We start from the raw sequence: 12,032 nt of genomic DNA on the forward strand, positions 1-12,032 counted from the left end.
ACTGAAATCATCCTAATTTACACCCACCCCACTTAAAACAGTTTAAAACTCTGCATATTTAAGTATGCCCATTTGAACTCGCTTTAAACATGGCACCGATTGATTACATTGTACAAAATATTTCACAAAAATATTCTACAGCACACACAACACAACCTTTTATAATGACGTAAGAGCGGCGAGCTTCCTCGCCCGATCCGGCGACATTAGCGCCGATTGTATAGTCGACAACACGTGACCTGATATCAGGCACGTCTCATCAAATTAGACTCTATTTCAACGAGATAAGAAGCCATTTACCTTGGCCTCCAAAGCCTTCAGCAGCGCGTCCTCATTGACCTCGTTCTGCGCGAGTTTGTTCAGCAGCTCCAAAGCGGCATTTGGCGACACTAGCGCCGATTGTATAGTCGACAACAAGTGACGTGATAATATCAGGCACGTCTCATCAAATTAAACTGTATTACAACGACATAAGATGCCAATTACCTTGGCCTCCAAAGCCTTCAGCAAAGCGTCCTCATTGACCTCGTTCTGCGCGAGTTTGTTCAACAGCTCCAAAGCGACATTTGGCGACACTAGCGCCGATTGTATAGTCGACAACACGTGGCGTGATATCCACGTTGGATCAAATTAGAATCTATTACAACGACATAAGATGCCAATTACCTTGGCCTCCAAAGCCTTCAGCAGCGCGTCCTCATTGACCTCGTTCTGCGCGAGTTTGTTCAACAGCTCCAAAGCGACATTTGGCGACACTAGCGCCGATTGTATAGTTGACAACACGTGGCGTGATATCAGCCACATCTTATCAAATTAGACTCTATTACAACGACATAAGATGCCTGTTACCTTGGCCTCCAAAGCCTTCAGCAGCGCGTCCTCATTGACCTCGTTTTGCGCGATTTTCTTCAACAGCTCCAAAGCGGCGAGCACTCTTGCACGGTCCGGCGACACTAGCGCCGATTGTATAGTCGACAACACGTGACGTGATATCAGACACATTACTAAGCTAAATTAGACTCTATTTCAACGACATAAGATGCCATTTACCTTGGCCTCCAAAGCCTTCAACAATGCGTCTTCATTGACCTCGTTTTGCGCGAGTTTGTTCAACAGCTCCAAAGCGGCGAGCACTCTTGCACGGTCCGGCGACACTAGCGCCGATTGTATAGTCGACAACACGTGGCGTGATATCCACGTTGGATCAAATTAGAATCTATTTCAACGACATAAGATGCCAATTACCTTGGCCTCCAAAGCCTTCAGCAAAGCGTCCTCATTGACCTCGTTCTGCGCGAGTTTGTTCAACAGCTCCAAAGCGACATCCGGCGACACTAGCGCAGATTGTATAGTCGACAACACGTGACGTGATATCAAAGTCTTATCAAATTAGACTCTATTGCAACGACATAATATGTATTTTACCTTAGCCTCCAAAGCCTTCCGCAGCGCGTCCTCATTGACCTCGTTCTGCGCGAGTTTGTTCAACAGCTCCAAAGCGGCGAGCACTCTTGCACGGTCCGGCGACACTAGCGCCGATTGTATAGTCGACAACACGTGACGTGATATCAAACACGTCGGATCAAATTAGAACCTATTCCAACGACATAAGACGTCTTTTACCTTAGCCTCCAAAGCCTTCAGCAGCGCATCCTCATTGACCTCGTTCTGCGCGAGTTTGTTCAACAGCTCCAAGGCGACATGCTGTGACACTAGCGCCGATTGTATTGTCGACAACACGTGGCGTGATATCAGTCACGTCCCATCAAATTAGAATGTATTACAACGACATAAGATGACAATTACCTTGGCCTCCAAAGCCTTCAGCAAAGCGTCCTCATTGACCTCGTTCTGCGCGAGTTTGTTCAGCAGCTCCAAAGCGGCGAGCACTCTTGCACGGTCCGGCGAAACTAGCGCCGATTGTATAGTCGACAACACGTGACGTGATATTAGACACGTCGCTGGATCCTGAAAAAAAACGTATGTTGTCTTACATGTAAAAAATACATTTGTTACGTACGAAATAGCACCTATTTGGTCACCCAACGTTTAGGGTTGCCCAACGAGAGTTGAGGCCATCAACAGTAATCAACACAAGCAAAGACTTGTATCTGTATATACCACAGATCACAGAAACTAAAAGGAGGTAATTATGACAAGGGGCCGGGGCCGGTGTAGCAGCAATATGCCCAAAAACAGAACACATTGCTCGTGAAAGCAATGATGACAGCAGCGACGTCATAATGTAAACAGCTTACATTTCTTGCATAGTACTAAAGATTATTCGAAGTTGAGTACTGATACCGCAGTGTCTCAAGTCGAAAGTATTTGACCAATGCGTGTTGCCAGTGATGGTATACGGATCTGAGACGTGGTCGCTTACTATGGGCCTCATAAGAAGGCTCAAGGTCACCCATAGGGCGATGGAGCGGGCTATGCTCGGAGTTTCCCTGCGTGATCGAATCAGAAATGAGGAGATCCGCAGGAGAACCAAAGTAACCGACATAGCTCGCAGAATTGCTAAAATCAAGTGGCAGTGGGCGGGGCACATAGCTCGTAGAGACGATGGCCGTTGGGGCCGGAAAGTTCTCGAGTGCCGACCACGGGCTGGAAGACGTGGCGTGGGCAGGCCTCCTACTTGGTGGACCGACGATCTGGTGAAGGTCGCGGGAAGAGCCTAGATGCGGGCAGCGCAGGACCGTTCATTGTGGAAAACCTTGGGGGAGGCCTTTTTGCCAGCAGTGGACGTCATTTGGCTGAAACGAACGAACGAACGAACCGCAGTGGATAATGAGCACATATTTTGATTTTTTTGTGTATGTGAATTTCTAATGCGACACTGAGTTTCGAACTCAGCGCATTAGTTGACATCTCTCTATATCTCTATGGTATACACTGTATGCTCTAACGTCTTGCATAGTCGAGCTGACAAGTGCTTTCTGTCTCGCTTGAGACATTTAACAGAGTGAGGTTGTGTTCTGTTTTCAAATATTATATCAGTGTAAGTACGTGTCCGGCTCAACTTTCGTTGAGCGACCTATAAGACGTCACAATACTGATATGCAGTCTTTCTTATGCTGGATTTCTATATTCAATCCTAATCCAAATTGTACGGATTTGGATTGTCAACTGTCAAATTTTAATATGTTTTTGGCCAAAATAACTGCGGTTTTTGATGTTTTTACATTTTTATATTGTTTATAAGACTATTTAAACAATATTAAAGTGTAAATGCATCGAAAATTTTGGAAATATAATCTAAAACTGAATTCAATTTGACAGTTGTAATCCGGATTTGGATAAGGATTGAATATGGGAATCGGGCGTTAGATTGTTAGAGAAATGAAACAAAAAACGATTGGCTCGCAAAACAAAAATGTTCCATATTTCATAAAAATATCACAAACAGACTGCGTGTATTGGCTTACCTTTATTACGAGTTCTGTAGAGACATTCCCAAGAGTGTCCAGTCCAGATTGCCTCAGAGAGCCAACCCAGCAGTTGGCACAGAGGAGCAGGAATCTGTAAAAACAAATGACTAATTGCAAACAAACAACAGAATCAACAGATATACATTTTCAAGACTAGGTACATACTTTGTACATTTTCTTCCGATTGTGAGAGACACGCCAAGTAAGTCTATCACACCACACTAGCACTAGTCTTTTGCGCGTAACCAAGTCAAAATGCTTCATCATTTTTGGATCCCAAGACAAAGCAGTAAGATTCAAAATAGCTTGTTAAGCTATATTTCTCGATCAAAACACTTTTTGAGAGTTACGGTCAAACTAAGTGTTGTCAGTTGTCACTGGTGTGAGTAACACTAGCGTCTTTTCTGATTCAGCAAATTAGCATCATATTCATTTTTGGATCTTAATACCAGGCAACAAGATACAAAATAACTATATCGTCACTACCTGTTTAAAGAGACGTTATTTCTTTCCGTGCGGTGTCACAAAATGTCATATACCTATCACCGTAGTCAAAAACGTCACTCACCTTATCAGAGTAGTATTTCTCGCCAGATACTGCACGTTCTCCTCGTGGAAGGACAGCGAGCGGACGATCGAAGCGATCTGTAGCACCCGCTGTGTGTAAACACACATAGCGCCGCCTGGTAGTACCGGTGCGAAAAGCTGCTTCTCTTCGGACGGCTCGGTCACCCAGTCTTCTAGCATGTCCTGTAATTTAGAGATGTGTATTTATTTTTATTAGAAAGACCGTGGTTTACAACATTGCATTAGGTAAGTCAACAAATAAAACTTACAGCTTAGGTAGGAGTCTATAAATAAAATAAACAATATAATAAAAAGCCCACCAGAAAACCAGAGCAGGTTAGCGTACCATTCCTACATTTTCGATATTCCACTGGCTCGCACCTGTCACTAAGCGTTTCTAACTCTTTTATAATGCGAATAGCTAGGAACAGGAATTCACATCTTTCTCAATCTGCTTTTCAAGGCGAGAGTGAATAGACATTTACTGGGCAGGTATGTACCGCCGTAGACTGCTTAACATTAGTTCAGCATTAAGGCCGGGTAGCAGAGAAAATGGCGAAAATGAGGTTTTCATTTTTCATTTTTGAGGTACTAAACAGTAAAATTAAAGGCTAAGATTTTTTTTGGGCATAGTTGAGGATATTTTCTAGGGCTATTAACGGATGGAAACACGATTTGATGAAGTTGACTCGATAGAATAAATTCCCAAAGTTACCTCTATTCGTTTTCTGTTTATGGTTTTATTTTTAAAATAAGCGATTTGAGATTCTGAATCTTTTACTAAACTAAAGTTCAGAAATAACTTGAGGGCTTTTAACGGATGAAATTTTTATATTGCGTCTTATTTAGTTACTATGTTAAAAAATGTGGAAAAAATCGCCCATGACGGCTTGGACAATCTAAATCAGTCGCGCGGTGGCGCTTACGGAGGTCGGACGCGTGTCAGTTTTATGCACGTGACAGTTCGCAATTTGTCAATATTTTTGACAATGATGACTTTGATGAGTCACAGTATAATAATATCAGTGTTACTGGAGAAAGCTAAAATTTTTGATAATTAAGAATTATGAATTTTGTCTACCTATTGAAATTTAAATCATTGGCATGCATCCTTTTAAACTAAGACTCTACTCATGATACATAGTACATTCCTCAAATATGAGACAAAAGCAATGAGTTAAAATTACATTTTAATAGTACCTACCTACATACAATCGACTTACACTCTTTAAAAGAGCACACTTACACAAATAAATAATAAAAAATTAGGTCAGTGGGTCAAATATAGGGGCAGCTGCACGTCACTAAAAGACGATTCTGTTTACTCGGCATCTGGGCTGGAGAACATCCTTCATCCTTGCTTACAGATGTAGATGTAAATAGAGTTTTAACTGGACAAATTTTACATGAAATGTTTAACAGAAATCAGTTTTTGCGTGAAAGAGTAACAAACATCCAGACATCATGACATCCAGACATGCAAACTTTCGCCTTTATAATATTAGTAGGATATTTCACAATCCAAAAAAATATTTACTATTTAGCATTTACTTATAGTAAATATTAGTTTGGATTGTGAAATATTTAAAATAAAAAAAAGAATAAAACAAAATAGGGTTTCAAATTACCTATCTATATCTAATATTCGTTCGTTCGTTCGTTCGTTCGTTTCAGCCAAATGACGTCCACTGCTGGACAAAGGCCTCCTCCAAGGTTTTCCACAATGCACGGTCCTGCGCTGCCCGCATCCAGGCTCTTCCCGCGACCTTTACGAGATCGTCGATCGTCGAAAGGGCGATGGAGCGGGCCATGCTTGGAGTTTCCCTGCGTGATCGAATCAGAAATGAGGAGATCCGCAGGAGAACCAAAGTGACCGACATATCTAATATTATAAAGAGGTAAAGTTTGTGTGTTTGTATAGTTTTTAAATTGTAAGGGGTAATCACGGGATCTACTGAACCGATTTAAAAAAATCTTTCACCAATAGATAGCCACGTTATATCTGAGTGTAATAGGTTATATAAAAACCGAAAAATTCCACGCTGGCGAAGCGGCGGGCGGAAAGCTAGTGTGGCGTTCGCAAATAAGTGATTTCCGAACGCACATTTACTCTAGGCATAGACAAGTGCTTTTTAATCTGTGGTTTGACTACAAAAACTTTTGACTTGTCAGAGAGAGGCCTCAACTTTTTACCGCGCGCATCGCGATTATAATTACTCTTTCAATAATGTGAAATGTACATAATTCACGTAGTGCTAATTGTGTGTGCTACTTTATTATCATTGTGTCCACGCCTGATTCTACGCAAAGTGCGTCAATACACGCTGTTCTTTGTCGAAACGTCTACGGAGTTTCATTCCGGCATGGGAGACGCCGACTCACCAAAGCCTCCCAAATTGGTGACCCCGACTATGAAATAACCTGCGTCAATGAAGAAGATTGAAACCCATCGGCGTAGGCGCATCCACTAGCAGCAACGAGACTATTGGAATCGATTTTTCCTACACAACATTTTGTCATTCACAAAATGGCGTCGTCTCGGCTTTATTTATAATCTTACATGATTATAAATAAACTAGCTTTCCGCAAAGCATAATTATTAAAGTCGAAATCAAACATTCTTTATTTGTGTGGACCTATATTAACGAGAGATTATAAGACGTCAAATATTTCAAGAAAAAAATTAAAAACTATTATAAAGCTAAATTTTGCTCTCATGGAGCCTTTACCTAATCTGACAAATTAAGACTTAGAGAAGAAACTAATAATAAAACTATTTAACTGTCCTGCAATGAAAAGCTTGATCGGGTACAACACCTCAAGTTATTTCAGAACTTGATTTCATTCAAAGACTCCGAATATCAAATCGCTTAGGTATCTAAAGTCAAACGATTCTGAAATGTCAAGTGGCATAAAGTTGAGACTAATGAATAACCCATTAAGATAGTAGCGCCCTCCTGTCAATGACATACCTGGAACGATAGAGTATTGGACAACTAATAAAAATGCTTTGTCCTAAATGACTGACGGATATCGTAGAGACCTGAAAGTTGGAAAGTGTGTTCTTTGTATGACGTAGGCATCTCATAAGAAAAGATTTTCCGAAATGGGGTCATGAAATGAATGGGGTGAAAAAAGGGGGCAAAGTTTGTATGGGACAAAGTGATTCCTTGGTTCGATCTACTTGAAATTTAGCTTAATGTAATTCATGAAAGACGTGTGGAACGGGTAGAAAGTAATTTTGGCAGTCATTTTCTTCGTAGTTGATATACTACTTATATCAATACTACTTAGTGCCTTTGATTTAATTACTTTTTATTTTTACAAGTGTTTGAAAACTCCATGTCAGATTGTGTTCAATGTCAAGTGAAATCTCAAATTCAAATGTCTCAATCTCAATGAGGAGACTCTGTATTTATTCCTAGAATTCCCCTAACACCGTCAAATTACCATTTCGAATTCAAGACAGTGCAGTTTCCCATCAGTCTGCTTCGTAATGACTATAAACAAAGCTCAAAGTCAAACTCTAGGGACCTCTGCTTAAACTCCCATGAGTTCACAGAGGTACGCAGGTAACCGCGTGTGATGCTCATAGTAATTTTCGATACAGAACCCCGTACATACGTCATACATATTATAGAAAGAAAACACCCAGACCAATACAAACAAATATGTTTCTGCAATTTTAGTATGATATTTTTATTTATTAATAAACAAAGAGACTGAACAAAATTGATGCGTGTACTGATTAATGCTATTAACCACATGCAAAGCTTCGTGAATTTCAACAACTATAATTTATTATCCAAGCTCTAAATAATAATCGCTACTAAGAGTAACTTATCATAAAATGTTTTTCCAATCGCTCAAGCTCCCAAGGGCCTACCGATAGGTCGGGTGACGTAATCTTGAAATTCTTTAAGCCGGCGCAGAACTTCCAGCAGGTCGGGCGACGCCACGGCCTCTTTGAACCGTGTTTACTTCTGCAGTTATATTTTATATTTATTCGATTCTAGAATATATTCCCAAAAAGTCTGAAAGGTGTTTTAATTTGTATCACTTGAATATGATTTGTATTAGAAAGTGTTGTGAGTGTGACGCTTGAAGGGAAGGAAGTCAACCTAACCTAACCAACTGCGTATTTCTATACTGTGTAGCTGGAAATTGTGGCGGGAGCTCTTTGGCGCGCTGTCTTCGGCGAAGAATTGCGCGCGCAGATTCTGACAGCGCGAAATACCTACTTTAGAAGAAATACCAAGCCTTAAAATAAAAATTCACGTCACCATCAGTTCTAGCTGCTCCAAACCTTGCTACAGCGTCTGCTATTGATCCTGCAAGTCAGTCTTACACCAGAAGGTACTTACGTCTTCCATCATCTGACATCTTCTCTAAGGGCTGTTCCAATCCTGGTTTCATGAACTTAGTCTCGATCTTGAACATTACCTGCAGCATCAGAAGATACTTACATCTTCCATCATCTTTTCCAGCATATCAGTCTCCGCGTCCTCCTGCATTATACAATCAGTCAGCGTGTTGTGAGCAGCCAACGCTTGCACCATCAGTTCTGGCTGCTCTAACCCTTGCTACAGCGTCAGCTGATGATCCTGCAAGTCAGTCTTACACTAGAAGGTACTTACGCCTTCCAGCATCTTCTCTAAGACATCAGTCTCCGCGTCCTCCTGCATGAGGCAATCAGTCAGCGTATTATGTGCTGCCAACGCCTGCACCATCAGTTCCGGCTGTTCCAATCCTGGCTGCGTGAACTTAGCCTCGATCTTGAATATGACCTGCATCATCAGAAGGTACTTACGTCTTCCATCATCTTCTCTAGGATATCAGTCTCTGCGTCCTCCTGCATGAGGCAGTCAGTCAGCGTATTATGTGCTGCCAACGCCTGAACCATCAGTTCTGGCTGCTCCAACCCTGACTGCATGAACTTAGCCTCGATCTTGAACATGACCTGCAGCATCAGAAGGTACTTACGTCTTCCATCATCTTCTCTAAGACGTCAGTCTCCGCGTCCTCCTGCATGAGGCAGTCAGTCAGCGTATTATGTGCTGCCAACGCCTGAACCATCAGTTCTGGCTGTTCCAATCCTGGCTGCATGAACTTGGTCTCGTCAGCTAATTCTCTCGCGCCTCCGCCCCCGGCTCGCATCTTCCAGAACTCGTCGGGGTAACGGCCTCGGGCTTCGAAGTAGGAGCGCCCGATTGTGTCGCGGAGACTCGCTATTGATAAAAAAAGTGGAAATTAAAACAAAACCAATAGTAAGAACTTTTTTTGGTTTAGATTTCCACCACTGCAGGACAAGGCAATTCAACTTTCCTAGTGTCCATCAGTAGAGGTCAACTGGAAGACTTAATAATTACCGTTATCGCCCACTGGCATTATCGCTTTTTCACTTCACCAGTGGGGAACAAATGGTTAGGGACTAAGTAGGCGCTACAATATAATTTCTTCATTGAACACATTGTCAACATTACTCAAATTGATTTTAGTAGAATACTTCTAACTTTCAATCGTTGTAATAATAATAATAAAAAAAGATCAAGGCATAATAATTAAGAATACTCATAAAGTCTACTAAAATAATTCTACAAAATTAAATAATACTCACAATGATTATAAACGCCCGCATGCGCCAACAGAAAGTCCAGTATATGCGGCGTGGACGCCAACGGCAATCGATTCGAATGGTCCGCAGCAAGCACGGTGCACACGTTGACAGCAAAGTCTTGCTCGTTCGGCATCGGGGACAGCAGAGACAGCGCCAGCCGCTCCGACGGGCCGGCCACGCGGGAGCCCGCGCGGATCGCCTCACCTGACGCTGACGGTGCCATTAACACAAACTAGGACCGGCCGGGGGGAGGAGCTAAGGCGAGGAGGCGTGGCCTACGTTCTAGGAGGCATGAGATGCTGACAGAGAGAGACAGAGAGAGAGAGAGAGAGAGAAAGATTGTGGGTGGGAGAAAGAGAATCAAAACTAAGGCGTGTCGGAGGGAGTCGGTACGGATGGAAACTAGGGCTGCTATAGCAAGTAACTACGATGTATCTAAATAGGGTTAAAAGTGCTATTATGAACACTAGCTACAAATACATTCCAGAAATATGATAAGGATGGGAGAAAGAGATAGCTTGTAACTAAGGAGGGTGCTAATGTACACAAACTACTACGTATAGCCGGTGGGGGGCAGTTATGGCGAGAGGTAAGGTTTCGAGTACTTTCTGGAATTATATGAATGGTGGACAAGGTGCTATAGTGTTAGACGCATGGAACAAAGAGTGTCAATGTTCGTGAAAGAATGAGAGATGTTAGTCTTGTTCGTTCGGCATCGGAGACAGCAGAGACAGCGCCAGCCGCTCCGACGGGCCGGCCACGCGGGAGCCCGCGCGGATCGCCTCACCTGACGCTGACGGTGCCATTAACACAAACTAGGACCGGCCGGGGGGAGGAGCTAAGGCGAGGAGGCGTGGCCTACGTTCTAGGAGGCATGAGATGCTGAATGAGAGAGAGAGAGAGAGAGAAAGATTGTGGGTGGGAGAAAGAGAATCAAAACTAAGGCGAGTCGGAGGGAGTCGGTTAAGGTGACAACAAGCGTGACCTAACTAGGGAGAATGATACGGGTAGATACTAGGGCTGCTATAGCAAGTAACTACAAAGAAACTAATAAGGTAAAGGTTATGAACACCAGCTATAAATTCATTCTAGAGATAATGATATGGATGGGAGAAAGAGATAACTTGTAACTATGGGGGGTGCTAATGTACACAAACTACTACGTATAGCCGGTGGGGGGCAGTTATGGCGAGAGGTTAAGATTTAAGTACTTTCTAGAATGATATGAATGGTGGACAAGGTGCTACAGTGTTAGACGCATGGAACAAAGAGTGCAAATGTTCGTGAATGAATGAAAGACATGCGAAGTCTTGTTCGTTCGGCATCGGGGACAGCAGAGACAGCGCCAGCCGCTCCGACGGGCCGGCCACGCGGGAGCCCGCGCGGATCGCCTCACCTGACGCTGACGGTGCCATTAACACAAACTAGGACCGGCCGGGGGGAGGAGCTAAGGCGAGGAGGCGTGGCCTACGTTCTAGGAGGCATGAGATACTAACAGAGAGACAGAAAGAGAGAGAAAGATAATCAAAACTAAGGCGAGTCGGAGGGAGTTGGTTAAGGTAACAGGAGGCGTGACCTAGCTAGGGAGAATGATACGGGTGGATGCTGGGGATGCTATAGCAAGTAACTACAATGTATCTAAATAGGGTTAAAAGTGCTATTATGAACACTAGCTACAAATACATTCCAGAAATATGATAAGGATGGGAGAAAGAGATAGCTTGTAACTAAGGAGGGTGCTAATGTACACAAACTACTACGTATAGCCGGTGGGGGGCAGTTATGGCGAGAGGTAAGGTTTCGAGTACTTTCTGGAATTATATGAATGGTGGACAAGGTGCTAGTGTTAGACGCATGGAACAAAGAGTGTCAATGTTCGTGAAAGAATGAGAGATGCTAGTATTGCTCGTTCGGCATCGGGGACAGCAGAGACAGCGCCAGCCGCTCCGACGGGCCGGCCACGCGGGAGCCCGCGCGGATCGCCTCACCTGACGCTGACGGTGCCATTAACACAAACTAGGACCGGCCGGGGGAGGAGCTAAGGCGAGGAGGCGTGGCCTACGTTCTAGGAGGCATGAGACGATGACAGAGAGAGAAAGAGTGGGAGAAAGAGAATCAAAACTAAGGCGTGTCGGAGGGAGTCGGTTAATGTGACAGGAGGCATGGCCTAGGCAGGGAGTGATGTGATAATGATATGGGTGGAAACTAGGGCTGTTATAGCAAGTAACTACAATGTATCTAAATAGGGTTAAAAGTGCTATTATGAACACTAGCTATAAATACATTCCAGAAACATGATAAGGATGGGAGAAAGAGATAGCTTGTAACTAAGGGGGGTGCTAATGTACACAGACTACTACGTATAGCCTGGGAGGGGCAGTTATGGCGAGAGGTTAAGATTCAAGTACTTTCTAGAA

At 43.2% G+C, this 12,032-nt stretch overlaps 1 protein-coding gene across 1 annotated transcript; it reads right to left on the minus strand.

Annotated features, from left to right (window-relative positions):
• Positions 1 to 1,587: 1,587 nt before the first annotated feature.
• LOC135081343 (AT-rich interactive domain-containing protein 2-like) lies at positions 1,588 to 9,838 on the minus strand. The gene is made up of 6 exons (XM_063976062.1): positions 9,616 to 9,838; positions 8,982 to 9,226; positions 4,000 to 4,181; positions 3,429 to 3,522; positions 1,807 to 1,968; positions 1,588 to 1,668 (listed from the first exon to the last, which is right to left on the minus strand). The coding sequence occupies exons 1-6, from the start codon at positions 9,836 to 9,838 to the stop codon at positions 1,588 to 1,590; spliced, it is 987 nt and encodes a 328-aa protein (XP_063832132.1).
• Between the last annotated feature and the right edge of the window lie 2,194 nt (positions 9,839 to 12,032).

Source organism: Ostrinia nubilalis, chromosome 19 (genome assembly GCF_963855985.1).
Source record: "Ostrinia nubilalis chromosome 19, ilOstNubi1.1, whole genome shotgun sequence".
Lineage (NCBI taxonomy): Eukaryota > Metazoa > Arthropoda > Insecta > Lepidoptera > Crambidae > Ostrinia > Ostrinia nubilalis.

What these genes read in the sequence shown, in the direction of transcription:
- LOC135081343 (XM_063976062.1), bottom strand. Translation starts at nt 9,838, where the DNA reads ATGGCACCGTCAGCGTCAGGTGAGGCGATCCGCGCGGGCTCCCGCGTG. An exon ending in TAGAGAAGATGATGGAAGAC is followed by an intron (nt 4,182 to 8,981) that starts GTAAGTACCTTC and finishes TCTAAATTACAG; the next exon opens with GACATGCTAGAAGACTGGGT. An exon ending in CTACAGAACTCGTAATAAAG is followed by an intron (nt 1,969 to 3,428) that starts GTAAGCCAATAC and finishes GTTTTTTTTCAG; the next exon opens with GATCCAGCGACGTGTCTAAT.